The following is a 16,054-nucleotide window of genomic DNA, read 5'->3' as shown; positions in this document are numbered from 1 at the left end:
ATCACGCTATCACGTCGTCTGTCGTGACTAACGGCACGAAGCTCGTTTAAATAAGATTCGAGTGACTGCTGTAAGGACGGGTATTATTCTCTAATATGTCTGTGTTCATAAATCGTAAAGCCGCAGCTCCGCTTGCGCAACGTGGCGACATGATTGCTCGTCGCAATGCTTGGGTCTCTTATTCTGTGGATCCTCCAACATCGGCTCGGATCTTTTCCTCATAGCTCCCACCAGCGCGTCTATCGCAGTGAACGGGAATGCCACCGTCCATCACACACCTTGCTTCTCATTCGTCTGTTCCGCGAGGGACCCGACCTTCAACCACTGCAGTGTGCTCGGGTCCTGACTAGGCGGCACCTTCTTACCGTTCCCACTCGTCGGAGTCTGCAGAAACGGATCCTCCTTCGGTGTGCCGGGGTGCACCTCTATATTGTAGGCCAGCTCCGCCTTGCTGTGACGCGCCTGGTCGACCAGCTGCACAATGTCGATGTCTCCCGTTCCACTAATGCCGCTGCGCGCAGCACGTGCTAGAGCCTCGCGATGCGCGATGGGAATACTGGATACCCGGCCGGCCAGATGGCCCTCACCCTCAGGGGGACCGCTGGTGCCCCATTGGTAGTTCACAGGGCGCAGCAGCGCGGCGCCCGTCTGGAGAACCCAAGCTTCGGCAGCACCCATGTCATGGTCCTTCTTCTTGGGGCGCCACTTCTTCGGCAGCGGGCGTGTCACCACCTGGCGAGTGGCGATGAAGGTACGTTTGATAGCCTGGAAGAGCGAGTACACGTAGTGGTCGGGGATCTTGCGGATGAGAGCGCCTAGAGGGATGACGAGAACACCAAACAGCATAGACCAGCCCCACTGCGCACCCGTCAGAGGCTTCGTGTCAAAGGCCTCGCCACCCTTCCAGATGATGACCATCTGACCCGCAAGAGTAGCGCACTGGACACCGAGGAACCACGGGTTGCGGAGCACGCCTTGATACCAAATGTTGAGCTTGTTGTCGACGCGACGGCAGTTGTGCTGGTTGAAGAATTGCATCCACACATAGATGTTAAAGGTGAGAGTCTGGACCTGGTCCTTTTCAAACTCGGTCACGGCATTGAAGAAGGACTCGCCGGCGTAGTGAAGCGTGAACATGACAGCGAGCTGGTAGACGGCCAGGCCTAGGATCATTTTCCACATGGTGATACTAACGATCGGGGCTGTGCGAGGTTCCGGCTTTCGTTTGAGGAAATCCCGCGAGGGGTAGTCGGTGGCGAGGCCAAGGGAAGCGAAAATATCCATGATAAGGTTGATCCAGAGAAGCTGTACAATGGTGAAAATGACGTCGCCTGCAAGCTCAGAAACGACAGTCAATGTACCAGCAGTGATGTTGATGGTGAATTGAAACTGGAAAATCGTGAGTGAGGTGTTTCAAGGAAGGGGGCGCAGACGTACCTGGAGGAACTTCTTCGTTGCATCGTTCACAGTCCTGCCCCAGACGAGAGCCTTGACAATGGAAGCAAAGTTATCGTCGAGCAGAATGATGGATGCAGCCTCTTTGGCAACTTCAGTGCCCTGGATACCCATGGCGAAGCCCACATCGGCAGCCTTCAGAGCCAGAGCGTCATTGGTGCCGTCGCCTGTCACGGCAACAGTCTCGCCCATGCCCTTGAGGTGGGTCACAAGCAACAGCTTGTCCTCGGGGCTCGATCGCGCAAGAACCTGTAGTCGAGGAATAACAAGATCCAGTTGGTTAGGCGTCAGTCGTCGGAAGGTCGGGCCATCAAGGGCCAATCCACCTGGCGTGTAGATGCCACAGTCCGTTGCAATAGCCTTGGCCGTCAGGAAGTTGTCACCAGTGACCATGCGCACGAACACGCCGGCATCCTGACACTGCCTCACAGACTTGATGACCTCTGGTCGCAGAGGATCACGGATACCGAAGACACCAATGAAGGTCATGTTGCAAAAGTGCTTGTCGAATGGGATCGAATCGGCATCGTTCGGGTCGTCGAAGGCTTCGTCAACACGAAAGTCACGGTAGGCAATGACAACTGGTCGCAGCATGTTCTTGGCGTACAGTTCAATCGACGCGTGGATCTCGTCGCGTGCCTCTTTGCTGATGGGCTGGGTGGACAGACCGGCGGTCTGGGGGTCAGCGAGCATGTCTGTGCATTGTTCAAAAATGACCTCAGCAGCACCCTTGGCCAACATGCGATACCGTGTATCTTCCAGCTTGCTCATGACAGCCATCCACTTGCGTGAGGCATCAAAGGGCGACAGGTTGGCGATGTTGCCGTTGGCTCGTTCCTCGTCGAGGTGTCCCATAGCCAGGAACTCGCGGCCGAACTTGAGAAGGGCCGTTTCGGTGCTGGTGCCGACAAAATTGGTCTCGCCAGCCTCGCCGCTCTCGAAGGCTGTCGAATTGAGGGCGAAGCTGTTCCTGACGAGGCTCTTCACGTCGTCCGACAGGGCTGATACAAAGCCGGGAATGGACGGTGAGTGTCCAGCAGAAACCACGTCGGCCGTCTTTTCCGACTTGACGGACGTTTCAGATGCGCTGAGGGCGGAGCTCGTGGGGCCTATCGCCCCAAATTCAGCGACACCAATCTTTCCAATAACGACCGTCATGACATTTTGTGTCAGTGTGCCCGTCTTGTCGGAGCAGATACATGTGGCATTGCCCATGATTTCACAGGATCGGATAAGTCGCACCAAGTTGTTGTCCCTTAGCATGCGCTTCGTCGCGAAAGCGAGAGCCAGCGTCACAGCAAGCGACAGACCTTCTGGGACGGTGATGATGACGACGGTGACAGCGAGAATCAGTACTTTGAAGAATTGCTCGGCCTTCTCTGATGCCGTTCCACCCATATTGGGGATGTTGACGCAGAATCGAATGAACATGACGAGGAAGAAGCAGATACCGGCGATGGCACCGAAAACGATGAGCTGCTTCGCCAGCTTGCCGAGCTTTTGCTGCAGCGGCGTCTCCTCGACATCTTCGCGTAGCGACATGAGGGTTCGACCGTACGACGAGTTTGTGCCGACGGAAACAACAAGGTAGGTTCCGATTCCTCCACACACTGTTGTACCGCTGATGATGAAGGGATCGGGGAGGTGCGCTTTACGCGCAAGAAGAGCCTCGTGCTCGCTCACAGCATTCTTGTGAATCAGTTCTGACTCGCCAGAGATGGATGATTCATCGACCTGGACACCTGCACCAGATATGAGTACTCCATCGACGGCCACAACATCGCCGGTTTCGACGTGCATGATGTCGCCAACAAGCACCTCGTGAACCGAGACATTCTGGGTCCGGCCTGACCGAATCACCTTGACTTCGCGCTGCTCCTTGCGCTCGTTGAGTTTCGCAAACTTTTGGTTCTTCTGCCAATCGGTAGCAGCACTCGCAAAAACGATGACGAGGATAGCGACGACGACAGTCACGCCGTCGACCCATTGGATTTTACCGCCCGCGTCTTCGGCGTCTACCGACTCGTAGATTCCCAGCGCCAACGAAATGACAGCTGATATAGTCAGAAGAAAGATGAGCTTGTCGTTGAACGCAATCCAAGCAAGCCTGAGAAACGACTTTTGTTTGCGTTTCGGCAGTTTGTTGAGACCGAATACGCGTATACGGTCTTGAAAACTTTCGTCGCGGTGGCCCCCGAGACCTAGGTCGACATCGAGGTGGAATGCGGTGTCGTCTTTCGTAGGCGCCAGGACTGGCGTTAGTTCGGGTCGTCGTCGTGCCTTGCCTGCTGAAACGGCCTCCTCAAAGGTGATGGTGCCGTCGAGCTGTGCTTCGTCAACACTCAGGCCCGCGGCCGTATCTGTGCGTAGACCTGTCGCGAGACCCTGCAGTCCGCCAAAGGCACGAAGGGCTGACAGTGATCGTGCGTGTATGAGCTGGTGTAGTTGAGTCGGGGTGAAGGCAAAGTTGTTGTTCTTTGGCCTGTCGGCTTCTGGCTCCGCGTCCAGTTCCTTGATATCGAACTCTTTGTCAATGTTCTTCTCTTCAGGAGAAGGGGAAGATGTGGGGGGCGACACAGCGCGCGGGGCGCCAGAGTCATACTGCCGTGGCGCCGCCGCCGTAATGTCGTCGCTCATCTGTGTTTGTTGCCTTTGCCTGGCAAGAGGCGATCAGGCAGTGCGTGCGACACAGGCGAATGCGATTGTCCCAAAACGCAGGGCTTATGCGAGTGGGATGAATGGGTGTCCGGTGGCGGAAGGGAACACCAAGACCGAAGTGAACGACGATGGGGAAGGAAGGACAAGAGAAACAATTGAGACGTGGCCAACGAGTTTAGAATACCAAGAGTCCAAGACCTCGGCCGCAGGGGTTTGAGGGGGGAGGCAGAGGTAATAACGATGTTCCGCGCCAGCTTGACCATGGACCCCAATGCTGACGCCCAGCCTTTTTTTGCGAGCCTCATCCAGTCTCCATACGACGAAGACACTGCATGTCGCTGGGATGGTGGTCCACCGAGTCATCGCTTGCATCGCTGCGGGGACCAGGGCCAAGAGGTTGGATGCCAAGGCTGAAGAGCCTCGTAGCCGGGCTACTGACAGAGTGTGGTCGTGGGCCACGTCACGGGTTCTCTTGGCAGGTCAATGGCGATCCTGCACAAGCCCAGCCAAACATTGCTGCGGGTTAGCACTATGCTGCGCCTTCATAGGTTTTGTGGTGGTGAGAAATCTGTGGCCTTGGCCCTTCGGGCGAGCATGGGCCTAGTACAAAGTAGCCCGTGTTTTTGCCCTCGAAATGGCATTGGCTACCGCAGCTCATGATTCACACACTGCAGGCAAGCAGACAAAGTAGTCGTAGTCACCACCACGCGGCGGACAGCGTCTGCCGTGGGTCGCCTGTCGTCGCAACGGAGTGGCAACCGGAGGGCACGTGTCCATCGGCGAGTCCGGCCCTGTCCGAGTCCCGTGAGGTCTCCCCTTCTCCCGCGGCTCTCGTCAATCGATACCGGCATGCTGTTGGCCATTGTCGGGGTGAAACTGGGGTGCAAAGAGGGCTGTGCAAACGGGGGCCTCAGTCGCTTGGGGGTTTCTTCACGCGGGGCTTGCTTGTTGAGTCGCGGAGCTGGCGCCCAAGGATCTTTGATCAATGTACCCTTCACTGTCGAATCAAGTGCTTGGAATGGGAGGGGCCTCGAAAGCTTGACTCCGACTCGAAGCTTGGCTTCCGCGAAAGTCATCAGAGCGAGCGCTAGGCTGTGCGTAAGAGGTGCAGAAGCGCCCTGCGAAGGAGGCCTGGTGAGGTCATATGACTTGTAGCATGTTCATTTGCGTATTTTGTCGCCATGATGCCTGACCTGGAATCTTTCATTCGAGGCACGGGGATGCCGATGATCAACGCGGCGGGCGATGCCGTGGATTGGATCATGGAGATTCAATCAGGCAGGTGAGGTGGCGGAACATGCATCGACCTGCTTGGCAGAAGCATCACGTGCTAGTGTCCCATCACGTGCCCCTGTGATGTAAACAGCAGGCAGTGATGAATGCCGGGTCCCCAGACGAAGCCCCACTTGCTTGCCCTGTAGGGCCTCAAAGCCAGCTGTCAGGGCTGTACAGCCCCTGTAGTGCAGTGCAGTCCGCTCACACCATTCTGGCGCCCGAATCCCGTCACCGAGTCACAAGCACGATCTAGAGCCTCCCGGCTGCGGCTTCGTATGTGCTGGGACTCGTCTCAGTCACCGTTACAAGCTGCGAACTTAGGAGTCAAGGCACTGGTCAACCAGGCTGTAGCATTCTAGCTGAACGACTTACCACAGATATCGATTGTGGTGCTTGAGTGTCTATGTCTGAATATCTCACAATAGCTCCAAACGCATGAGCTCCCTCTACTTCTACCTGCTCTTCACCACCACGTTGCAGCTACAGAGTGCATGGCGACCGTGCAACTCTCCAGCCTGTCGCTTGTCACTTTGACCTCGACAGACATAGTCGCAGTGGTGCTGACAGGGACAAGTTCCCCGAGGGCGACCCCACGTTAACAGTCTTGTCAAATTCAGTGGTAACCCAATGGGTGCAATGCCCGGTAGCCTGTTGCTGGAGTGTCTGGCCAGAGGTGACGGGGTAAGGTAGGCCGTTCTGAACCCCACCCATCAGCGAAAACACCATTTACACAGCCTGTCACACCGATTTGTGCCCTTGCTGTTGGGACCTGTCTCACTTCCGATGAGGACAACCATGAAGCGCAGCTCATTTGACGGAAGTGAGCCTTCGTTCTTGAGTAAAACGGTTCCCCTGGCAACAATGTCACGAACAAGTCCGGCGTGGTCTCTCTGTCTGACGTCGACGTGCTGATTGATGAATTGGTGGTTGACAACTGCCACGTTTGAACTGGTCCATGGGCTTAGAAGGCTCACAATGAGAAGAATATCTGGCTAGTCCTCGACGGTCATGTCAACCTTGTAAAATACAGCCATGATGCGCATCGCTCTGTCGTCCAGAGGGTACGCCGCTTGTGTAGGAAATTTGGGAAGTAAGTGGCGATATGAATTGATCATGAGAATTGATGAGAGTTGATGAGAGTTGGCGATGAGAGCTGGCCATGAGAGTGAGGAGTGACGCCGAATCAGTCCTGAAACCGGTGTGGCGCAGCAGTTCACAGACGTGGGCATCCAACTAAACACATCTTCGGGGCCTTCCTGGCTGTCGCTCACTTTCGATACCACGCCCATTTGTCATCGCTTGCATCTTTTTGGACCGAATTGTGGTCCAGATTGTTTAGATTTGACTGCGCTAGAATTGCGGTGTGGTGTACTGAAGGACAATCCATCGCAGCCCCGGTAAGTTAAGACGAATCCAAGCAGCAGCTGACGAAACGGAATCGCACTGGGTAACTTCCGACCGCGATCGCTGAATGCAGAGCACAAATCCAGGCGACACTACAATGCTGCGATGAATTTAAGGTGGACTCCTAGTTGACCCCTCCCCCTAGATGCCTCTCAATCATTATACGTTTCCTAGTCCCCTAATTCGGCTTGCTTGTCACACTCCCTTCCGTCGGCTTGGTTACTGTACAAGCCTCAGAATGGCATCCACCATAGTGGGCAAATCCGGTCGCGCGTACGTTCAAGGCGACGTGCTCTAGCGTCACCGCGAGGACCCTACGCTCAGCGTCTTCAAAGCCGAGTGTGTCCTAACCTCCATGCCCTCATCTCTCCACTTCGCCAAGTCTCTGACACATCTCACCTAGATCCGGTGACGAGTCTTTTGTCCTCAAGCGCGTACCTAGGCCGTTTTACGATCTGTCACTGCGGCTCGCAGCCGAGTTTGCAGGGTCTCGTCGGCTTCGAATGCACGTTGACTGTAACCTAGAAGAAGGCATTCTAGTCTATCCCTATTTCAGAGGCACCCTACTTGCCCTTATATAGGAAGACCCGGGCTTCCCTCTATCAGAACGAAAGAAAATACTGCGACGTGTAGTAGAGGTAATACAAGAACTTTATGCCAAGGGCTGGATGCATACTGGTACACCCTCCGCAATCCAGGAACTATCGTTTAAAATGACTGACGAATTAATCTATCGTGGTAGATGTGAAGCCTGATAATATACTGGTTAATTGGACTTGCGATAAAGAGGGTAACAAAATAGTCACCGATGTAGCCCTAGGCGATTTTGATATCGCTTCTAAGTCGGTCACTGGACAGCCGCGTCAAACCCCTTTTGCAATAGGAAATGTCATGTGGCGAAGCCCAGAAGAATAGACCGGAATGGGTGTGACAAAGGCGTCGGATATGTTCTCGTTTAGACTAGTGGTGACTGAGCCATGTTTAAAGTTGAGGGTTTCATGCTAAACTCTGCTACTAGTATATATGCTCTTGGAGGTGGGGAATTCCTGCTCTTGAACAACTACCAGGAGCTGGTAAAATTGGGTATAAGGCCGGAATAAGAGATTTTGATTCGCTACTTTTCATATTTTGGGCTAGTTCCCGAGGGACTTCTTAAGTAAGTCAATAGTGAGGCTTGGCGCAAAGCTTTGGAGTTAGCGTCCAAAGTAGCTGAGGAAGCAGTGAAGGAACAGGCGGAACTAAGATTCGAGCGGTGGGGAGAGGAGCTTGGTGCTGAGGCACTGAATATGATATCTGGAGTAACGAACCTAGACCCGACGGCTAGAACTGCGATAGAGAAAGTCTTGGCGCATGGATGGTGGCAGGGAACTATATAGACACCGAGGCTACAACCAGTCGATGGAGGCCCAGTCCAGCAGCCCCACGTGACACGCCCCCATCATATTTATCTTATCGACCGCCATTGATAAGTGCCTCTGCAGACACTAGGCCCTTAGCAGCTAGCGCGCTTCGCTTGTCCTCGAACCCGACGTCAACATTTTCGCGATTCCTTTTTCTGTTTCATCGAGCCCAAAGTCGCAAGCCGCGTCACGACACACCCACATCATCCGAGGCACTTGGCGAAGGAAGCCACCATGAGCAATTACCGCCCTTCGTACTCAAACGGCCGTAATGGCCGGCGCGATGATCAGCGCAATAAGAGGCCATACTATGACGCTCCTCCCCCGCCACCATCACATGCCGCGCCCCCCCCTCCTCCTGGCCCTCCAGGTAGAGACAGCTGGCGCCATCGCGACAGTGATCGCGACTACCGAAGACCTGCCTCCCCTCGTCGCGACAGCTATCAACCTTCATATGACGGGCCCCGCGACAACAGGCGATCCGATGCGTACAACCAGCGCGACCCGCGTCCGCCCCAGGGCGACTTCAACTTCCGCTTTGACAAGCCCGCTGGCGTCGGCGAGTCCTTCACCGATTCATATCGTCCGGGAGGAGGCGCGCCGTCGAGAAGGATGGCACAGCCTCGTGTACGCGGTCGCGGAGGATATCGCGGACGCGCCAGGTTCAATCCTGCCGAGCGTGAACTGCTGCGCAAAGACAACAGCGAGGTGCAGGAGAAACTAGTGGGCGAAGACGATGGCGCCAAATATCGCAACATTGACGAACTGTCGGACGACGAAGAGACAGATATGGACATCTCGGATCAGTCTGGTGGCGATGCCAATGAACCCTCGAGCAAGCGCAGGCGCCGAGAGAACGGGGACGCGACGGCTGGCGACAGTGCCCCCAAGTGGTCAAACCCTGACGCCGAGACGGCTTTGCCACCGGAAGACGTTCATCGTAAGAAAAAGGACATGGTCGCCATGATTCGGAAGGCGCGCATGGAGGACCAGGCGGCCAACAAATTGGCTGCCAGCACCGAGGCTGAGGATTTTATTTCATTCGATCTGGGCGACGACGATGACGATGAGGAGGAAATCAAGATGAATGGCAGCGCCAGCAACAATATTTCGGGCTCCAGTGGGCGTCATCAGGGCCCGCAGCATTCAACTGATTCAGCCGAACAGAATGGGCGCCTTCCTGCCGACACTTCACTGCCTCCAAAGCCCCTCCTGCCACCAACAAGTCCAGGCTCTAAACCCCGCTCCATGGCATTTGTTCCCGACAACTCCGACCCCTTGGGCTCGCGCAAGCGCACCTTTGACGACGAGATCAAGCCTCCTTCCTACGGCGCACTAAAGAAAGTCAACAAAATGCCTGTCCGCGGCCACGTTGTTCCTGAATGGGAACCCGTTCGTGAGGAGGATGATTGTCCCTGGATTATTGCGGACCACTCTCAAACCTCTGATATGAGTGTTTGGTAAGTTTTGGCACCCACCTCAAAGAGCAAAGTTTGCTGATCCGTGTCAGGCTTCACAAGGAGATTGTAGACTTTTACGAGCATGTGCGTCCTCGTGCCTTTGAGCAGCGTATGCGAGGCGAGCTGATTGAACGCATTCGTGACTCCCTTCGCCGCAATCCCAAGTATCGCGGCTGCGAAGTTCACCCATTTGGCTCCTACATGTCCGGTCTGTACCTGCCCACTGCCGACATGGACATTGTCATCTGTTCAAAGGAATGGCTTTCCGGCCGCATGACTGCCTTCCCTGGCGGCAGCTCATTATACAAGTTTCGGGCCTTCCTCACACAAAATAGGCTTGCCGACCCCTCGTCCGTCGAGGTTATCGCCAAAGCCAGAGTGCCTCTGGTGAAGTACATTGACGCCGTCACTGGTTTGCGCGTCGATATCTCGTTCGACCGAATGGATGGCCCTGCTGCTATCAAAACATTCCTGAATTGGAAGGAGCAGTACCCCGCTCTGCCCATCCTCGTCACCATCATCAAGCACTTTCTTGCCATGCGTGGGCTCAATGAGCCTGTCAACGGCGGCATCGGCAGTTTCTCCGTTAGTTGCATGGTCATGAGCATGCTGCAGCTGATGCCCAAGGTGCAGAGCAAGAACCTCGTCCCAGAGCACCATCTCGGCGAGATGCTCATGGAATTCTTTGACCTTTATGGCAACAGGTTCGACTACAAGACCACGGCGATTCGCATTAACCCACCCGGTTATGTTCGCAAGGCGAGTCAACCACCTCTTGATTGACCAATACAATGCTAACATCCTACAGTCATCTAGAGACCATAACCTGACGTACAAGAACAGAGACCGCCTGTCGATCATCGACCCCAACAATTCGTCGAATGACATCTCTGGCGGCTCAAGTAATGTTGGCATCATCTTCTACGACTTCCACTCGGCGCACCGCATGATCAAGGAACGCATGGCCGAGCTGTCGAAGGGCGGTGGCCACGGTACCAACATGGCGAGTATTCTTGAGACGATTCTCGCGGGTAACTACTCGTCATTCCGCCTGCAGCGTGGTCATCTCCGACTTCTTCATGAGAAGCACATCGGTCCCTGTGACGACTAGAAGTTTGCCTGACGCGACATGGCTGTACTGTTTGTGGGTTACAAATCGACAGGAGCGCTTGGGGCGTTTGAGAATTGGTCGCACGCATTTAGTGCAAGGAAAGGGGGGCGGTTTCGAGCATGATGCCAACAAGGCGGGCGGCGTACGGCGTTGAGGAGGACGGACTGTCGAGGCATGCTCTCAGGGACACTATGATACCCAGACCTCCCTTTTTCTTTCTTTGTTTTTCTTTGTCTCTGTTGACACTGCTTCACTCCCCTGCCTCGCCTTTTCGCGGGTCTTTGGTCTGGCTCACTTGTATCTTATAGGGAACTGATTTGCAGGCAGCACTGCTGTCGGAACCACCGAGCCCGCAGCTCGTGTCCTCCGCACTAGCAGATCGCCTCGCGGTCCTCAGAGAAGACCTCTGCGGGCTCTTACGAATTCACATCCAGAGTTTCTCTCACCATCGACTTGTTTCGGATAGAGCCTTGGTGGCGGCCTCGATATTGACCTATTTCTCCCAGGATTTGCCCTTGCCTGATGGCGGGGGCTCGAGTGACGGCGCTCGTGTCTTTCGGGGCGCAGCTGTTGTTGCTCGTTTGGACACGGCTAGCGCTCTTCGGAGCAACGGCCTTTTTCTCACTACAGGTTGTGCTTCAGGCATGATTGTGGAGAGGAAGAATTTCACGAAAGGACCGCTCTCGTTGACCGCGAAGACTTGACTGAACTTTCGAGTTGACTGTAGATCAGAGGTCCTGTCTTTCGCGCAGCCGAGCTTGTCGGCCCCACAATCCATCCATATTGCGCAGACATGTGTGAGAGTGCAGGGTCACACATCCATCCGATCAATCCCAGACCTGTAAGGGGGTTCAATTGGAAAAACGTACTAAACAACGGTGGATGCTGCAGGTGCGAAGTATCCTGAGCGATCCAAGTACATGTATCTTCTAAGAGACGGCAGACGATGAGATAAAGGCAGCGTCAAGTGAGGGGTGAGCGCGATTATATACTGCATGATCACTGATTCTAGCACATACGACCATACCTACTGGAGAACTCGGGATCCCGTCCGCTCTCCCATAGATAAGCTAGTAAGGGTCGGACTAGTAGTTGGGTGGGTGACCACCAGCGAATCCCTGATGTTGTATGTTTTTGATCTTTTGGCCAAATCTTGCTACCATCATGAAGTTGGAAAAAATTCTCGAATTGATTATGTCTTTCCATCTCATTCTGCTAGGTTTCACGACTGTCGAGCCATGGTATGTCGGGAGTGCTTGGGGTTCTTCAGGCGGGCAGGTAACGTATGGCCTTCTCGCCTCGTTGGTGGTCTTGGCGTATAACATCGATGAGACTGGGATACCGCCTCGCCACCTCATTCCGTATACAGAATATTAGCTAGCCTACTCCGCACTTGGGTGTTTATTTGTTGATCTTGTCTTGTATTGTGTGAAGATTTTTGACCTTGATAACGCTGCACGTGGATGGGAGTTGAGTGAGCTTGAGACGAGAACAAGCCCGTAGCCCTGCCTGGATGTAGTAAGCTTGTAGCGAAGCACGTGGGTTGCTGTTCCCATACTGCCAATTACTTCGCGCCGTTTAAGACGACAAGTGATGACTGTGCCCACCCGAGAATCAGTGCTAAATGAGCCTCTCCTGCATCGAGGTCTGAGATATCCATTTTGAATCTGGAACGATGGCTCAAAACATGTTAGCGTAGCGGTGGGCGACAAAGCATATCCCTCTGTAGGTATGCGTCCTACGCCCAAAAACCTTTGTAAAAGATCATGCACAGCTTCCACTACTCACAATCCACCAACATGCACTGGAATTCATATTTAAACTTCCCCCTTGTTTGCCATCTTGTCGTACCAGGCGCCGCTCCGCTCATTTTGCCCCGAAAATAGCCAGTTGCCTCCAAATTTCCATCGCTAAGGCCGGTAACTCAATCCCTTCAACCAAGTACATCATGCTTGGTAGTATTCATAGCCACTTCTGAAAGTTCTCATTTTTGAATTTCGAATCCACGGGTACGAAGAAGTTAATCAACGATGATCCATATGCTGCAAAATCACGTTCGGTTTTGAGCATACGTATTGAGGAGAAGAGGTTAATCCAGTGATCCGAGTTCTCGAAAGAGGTCGTCGCGTGGGCAATGACATGCGCCCAGCTTTTTCGGGTGCGGGGTATTAGGAACCGAGTCGGGCGGGAGTATTTCTATCGACATGCCACGAAGGATCGGCTTTCCGCCATGGCAAGTGGCGTAGCGGCCTTGGTTCGGCGGATCTGAGTTGCCCAGATCCTGATGACCTCAACTCCGGCTCTTGGTTGCTGACAGTCGTCCAGTCCTTTTGACGCTTGGGAAGATGGTGGATGGGCCGATCTATTGATGCCTGTGGTACCTGGCAGCTTCTCTGCCTTGCTTGCCAGGCCACGGTGGCGGGGGATCTGTGGAGGTATCATGAGGGGGATCGGAGCGTATGGGTAATACCATGCGGGGCGGCTCGAATGACTGGTTCAGAGTGATGCTTACACTGGCGAAGGATAGGTACATCGAATCACTGTCAAGGTTGACGCGTACAGCATCGCATAGTCGTTTCAGCAGCATCGCGGTGAACACATGGTGACATGAAGCCGGGAGCTGGTATCGAATGCAGGACGTCTTGGGCTGGAATAGAAGCCTGTGTGTTGTTATGCTAAGGTACCTTGGTCATGGCGTGTCAACCTTTTCTGATCATTCAGTGGTATTAAATTTTCGTACGGGGAAGCTCTAGTAAGATGCCTCGACGTCTGTCTGTTACCCTTGACGGACTCCTTGGCGAGCTTGGCCTTCACTCAAGATGGTGTACAAAACTGTGGGCATGGGTCGAACGCGTCACACGTACAAGCAAGACTTCTCCCATGCGGAGACGAATCGCATTCGATGCGATCAAAGGTTGGATGCCTGGTCTCGTTTGTTAAAATGGATTGTTGTAGAGGAAGTGCGCCAGCGTCAACAATTCTCCACGCATATAATTCGGTCAAATGCCATATTTCCGCTCCAAACATATCCTATTGTTGGCGATCGACCATTAATCCTGGTCAATCAACCTTGCTTGTTGCTTCATCAGGTGTCTGGCGAAGCTGCATGATGCTACGCCCCACGACTGGGGTGGAATCCTGACTGCCGAGACCGACTGACCCCAACCCTCCATACCCAACGTCGCTTTCAATCCCAAGTCCCGGACTGAACCATGGCGAGGTTGGACAAGATGGAAGACAGTCAAGTACATATTATGTGAGAACCCCCACCGTGCCTGGGTAACAAGCTGCACTCAACTTGATCTTATACAGAGCGGACGTACAACGGCATTCGAGTGTTGGGCTTCCAAGGCCTAGTACCACCACAACGCCACTGGAGAAAGTGGATCATACTCTACATGTACTGAAAAGACACTGGTGCATATTCATTATCACAAAAACATGTGGCAGGCAAGCAATGTCTATGCCATCTGTGGCTTTGCCGCCATTGGTAAGTTTATCAACCGCAGATGTTTATTGTCTTACCATGTCTACCAAGCGACCTCTGGCCAAACATGGTCTTTTCCCTTACATAAAGTCTTTTACTAATACTTCCCAGGTGGTGGTCTATTCGGATTCGACATTTCTTCCATGTCTGGCGTCCTTGGCACCGAGGCTTATCGCCAGTACTTCGACCACCCAACCGTGTACCGCCAGGGTGGCATCACTGCCTCCATGCCTGTTGGCTCTCTCCTGGGTGCCCTTTCTTCTTCCTTTATCGCCGATCGTTTCTCTCGGAAGGTTTCTCTTCAAATAGCCTGTATCTTCTGGATCATCGGTGCTACATTTCAATGTGCCGCCAACGGTGTGGCTCTACTCTGCGTGGGCCGAATTGTTGCCGGCTACTGCGTCGGTATATGCTCAGCCATCGTCCCTGTCTATCAGTCCGAGATTGCCCCCAAAGAGATCCGTGGCCGCGTTGTATCGCTGCAGCAGTGGGCCATTACTTGGGGTATTCTGATTCAGTACTTCATCCAGTATGGTGCAGCCGAGGGCACGGATGGCGGTCCGACCGATCCCGAGCAGTCAACCGCCGCTTTCCGTATCCCCTGGGGTGTTCAGATGGTGCCAGGCGTCATTCTCTTCCTCGGCCTGTTTTTTTGCCCCTACAGTCCACGGTGGCTCGCGTCCAAGGATCGCTGGGAAGAGGCAATGAAGGTTCTCGTCCACGTCCATGGAAAGGGCAATCCCGATGATCCCAAGGTACTTGCTCAGTACCAAGAAATCGAGGAGGCTCTACGCTTCGAACGTGAGCAGGCCGTTACAAGTTTCAAGGCACTCGTCGCTCCAAGAATGTTCAAGCGCGTCCTTCTTGGCATGAGTTTGCAGGCTTGGTCGCAGCTTTGCGGAATGAACATTATGATGTGTAAGTTCGAGTCGTCTTGGCGATGACCATTATCAGCACTAACGAATCCAGACTACATCGTCTACATCATGCAAGGCGCTGGCCTCGGCAACCCTCTTCTGACAGCTTCGGTCCAGTATATCATCAACGTTGCCCTTACCCTTCCCGCCATTATCTTCCTCGACAAGTGGGGTCGCCGCAAGCCCCTCATCATCGGCTCCTTCTTCATGATGACCTGGCTCTTCATCTCGGGGGCTTTGCAACAGGCCTACGGCGAGCCGAACACGGATGAGACGCGCACCACTGAGAACTCTGATGTCACCTGGATCGTCTACGAGCAGCGACCCGTTTCTATCGCCATTGTCTCATGCTCCTATCTCTTCGTCGCAACCTTCGCGACCACCTGGGGACCAGTGTCCTGGACCTACCCTGCCGAGATCTTCCCGAGTAAGGTGCGCGCCAAGGCTGTCTCGCTCGCGACAGCGACAAACTGGTTCTTCAACACTGTTCTGGCGTTTGCCGTGCCTCCACTTCTCTGGAACATCAACTACAACATGTACTACATCTTCGCCACCTTCAACGCGCTGGCATGCATTCACATGTTCCTGCTCGCGCCAGAGACAAAGGTAACTTCATCAACGTTCCTCGTTGTTGGTATCTGACTAACACCCATTAGGGCTTTACGCTTGAGGAGATGGACGACGTGTTCAACTCAGGTATCCCGGCCTGGCGCACACACGTTAAAACGTCGCGGTTGGACGAGCTTGCTGTCGAGATTGAGGCGGCGAAGGGGAAAGGCGTGGAACCTGCTGTAGGCAATGGTGAATACGTACCGGGCGAGAAGACTGTGCAAACAACGACGGGGTCCCACGAAGACAACACACGAGCTGTGTAAAGCATCCGACTG

At 54.1% G+C, this 16,054-nt stretch overlaps 3 protein-coding genes and 1 non-coding gene across 4 annotated transcripts; 3 read left to right on the top strand and 1 right to left on the bottom strand.

Moving 5' to 3' along the window:
* Positions 1-270: 270 nt before the first annotated feature.
* VDAG_07309 (plasma membrane calcium-transporting ATPase) lies at positions 271-4,092 on the bottom strand (the record flags this gene model as incomplete). Its single annotated transcript, XM_009656214.1, has 2 exons — positions 271-1,389; positions 1,438-4,092. The coding sequence occupies 2 exons, from the start codon at positions 4,090-4,092 to the stop codon at positions 271-273; spliced, it is 3,774 nt and encodes a 1,257-aa protein (XP_009654509.1).
* A 4,334-nt stretch (positions 4,093-8,426) lies between these two features.
* Positions 8,427-10,763, top strand: VDAG_07308 (Poly(A) RNA polymerase cid14; the record flags this gene model as incomplete). Its single annotated transcript, XM_009656213.1, has 4 exons — positions 8,427-9,652; positions 9,703-10,237; positions 10,286-10,402; positions 10,461-10,763. 4 exons carry the CDS (start codon positions 8,427-8,429, stop codon positions 10,761-10,763), a joined length of 2,181 nt encoding a protein of 726 aa, XP_009654508.1.
* A 1,017-nt stretch (positions 10,764-11,780) lies between these two features.
* Positions 11,781-11,896, top strand: VDAG_20034. Its single transcript, XR_692076.1, has one exon. It is a non-coding gene; the product is annotated as a 5S ribosomal RNA (ribosomal RNA).
* Positions 11,897-14,204: 2,308 nt separating this feature from the next.
* Positions 14,205-16,042, top strand: VDAG_07307 (high-affinity glucose transporter; the record flags this gene model as incomplete). Its single annotated transcript, XM_009656212.1, has 4 exons — positions 14,205-14,253; positions 14,362-15,051; positions 15,205-15,773; positions 15,824-16,042. The coding sequence occupies 4 exons, from the start codon at positions 14,205-14,207 to the stop codon at positions 16,040-16,042; spliced, it is 1,527 nt and encodes a 508-aa protein (XP_009654507.1).
* Positions 16,043-16,054: the final 12 nt, after the last annotated feature.

Source organism: Verticillium dahliae, genomic scaffold (assembly GCF_000150675.1).
Source record: "Verticillium dahliae VdLs.17 supercont1.16 genomic scaffold, whole genome shotgun sequence".
Classification (NCBI taxonomy): Eukaryota; Fungi; Ascomycota; class Sordariomycetes; order Glomerellales; family Plectosphaerellaceae; genus Verticillium; species Verticillium dahliae.
The sequence above is the reverse complement of the archived record's forward strand: the minus strand, read 5'-3'. Positions and strand labels throughout refer to the sequence as shown.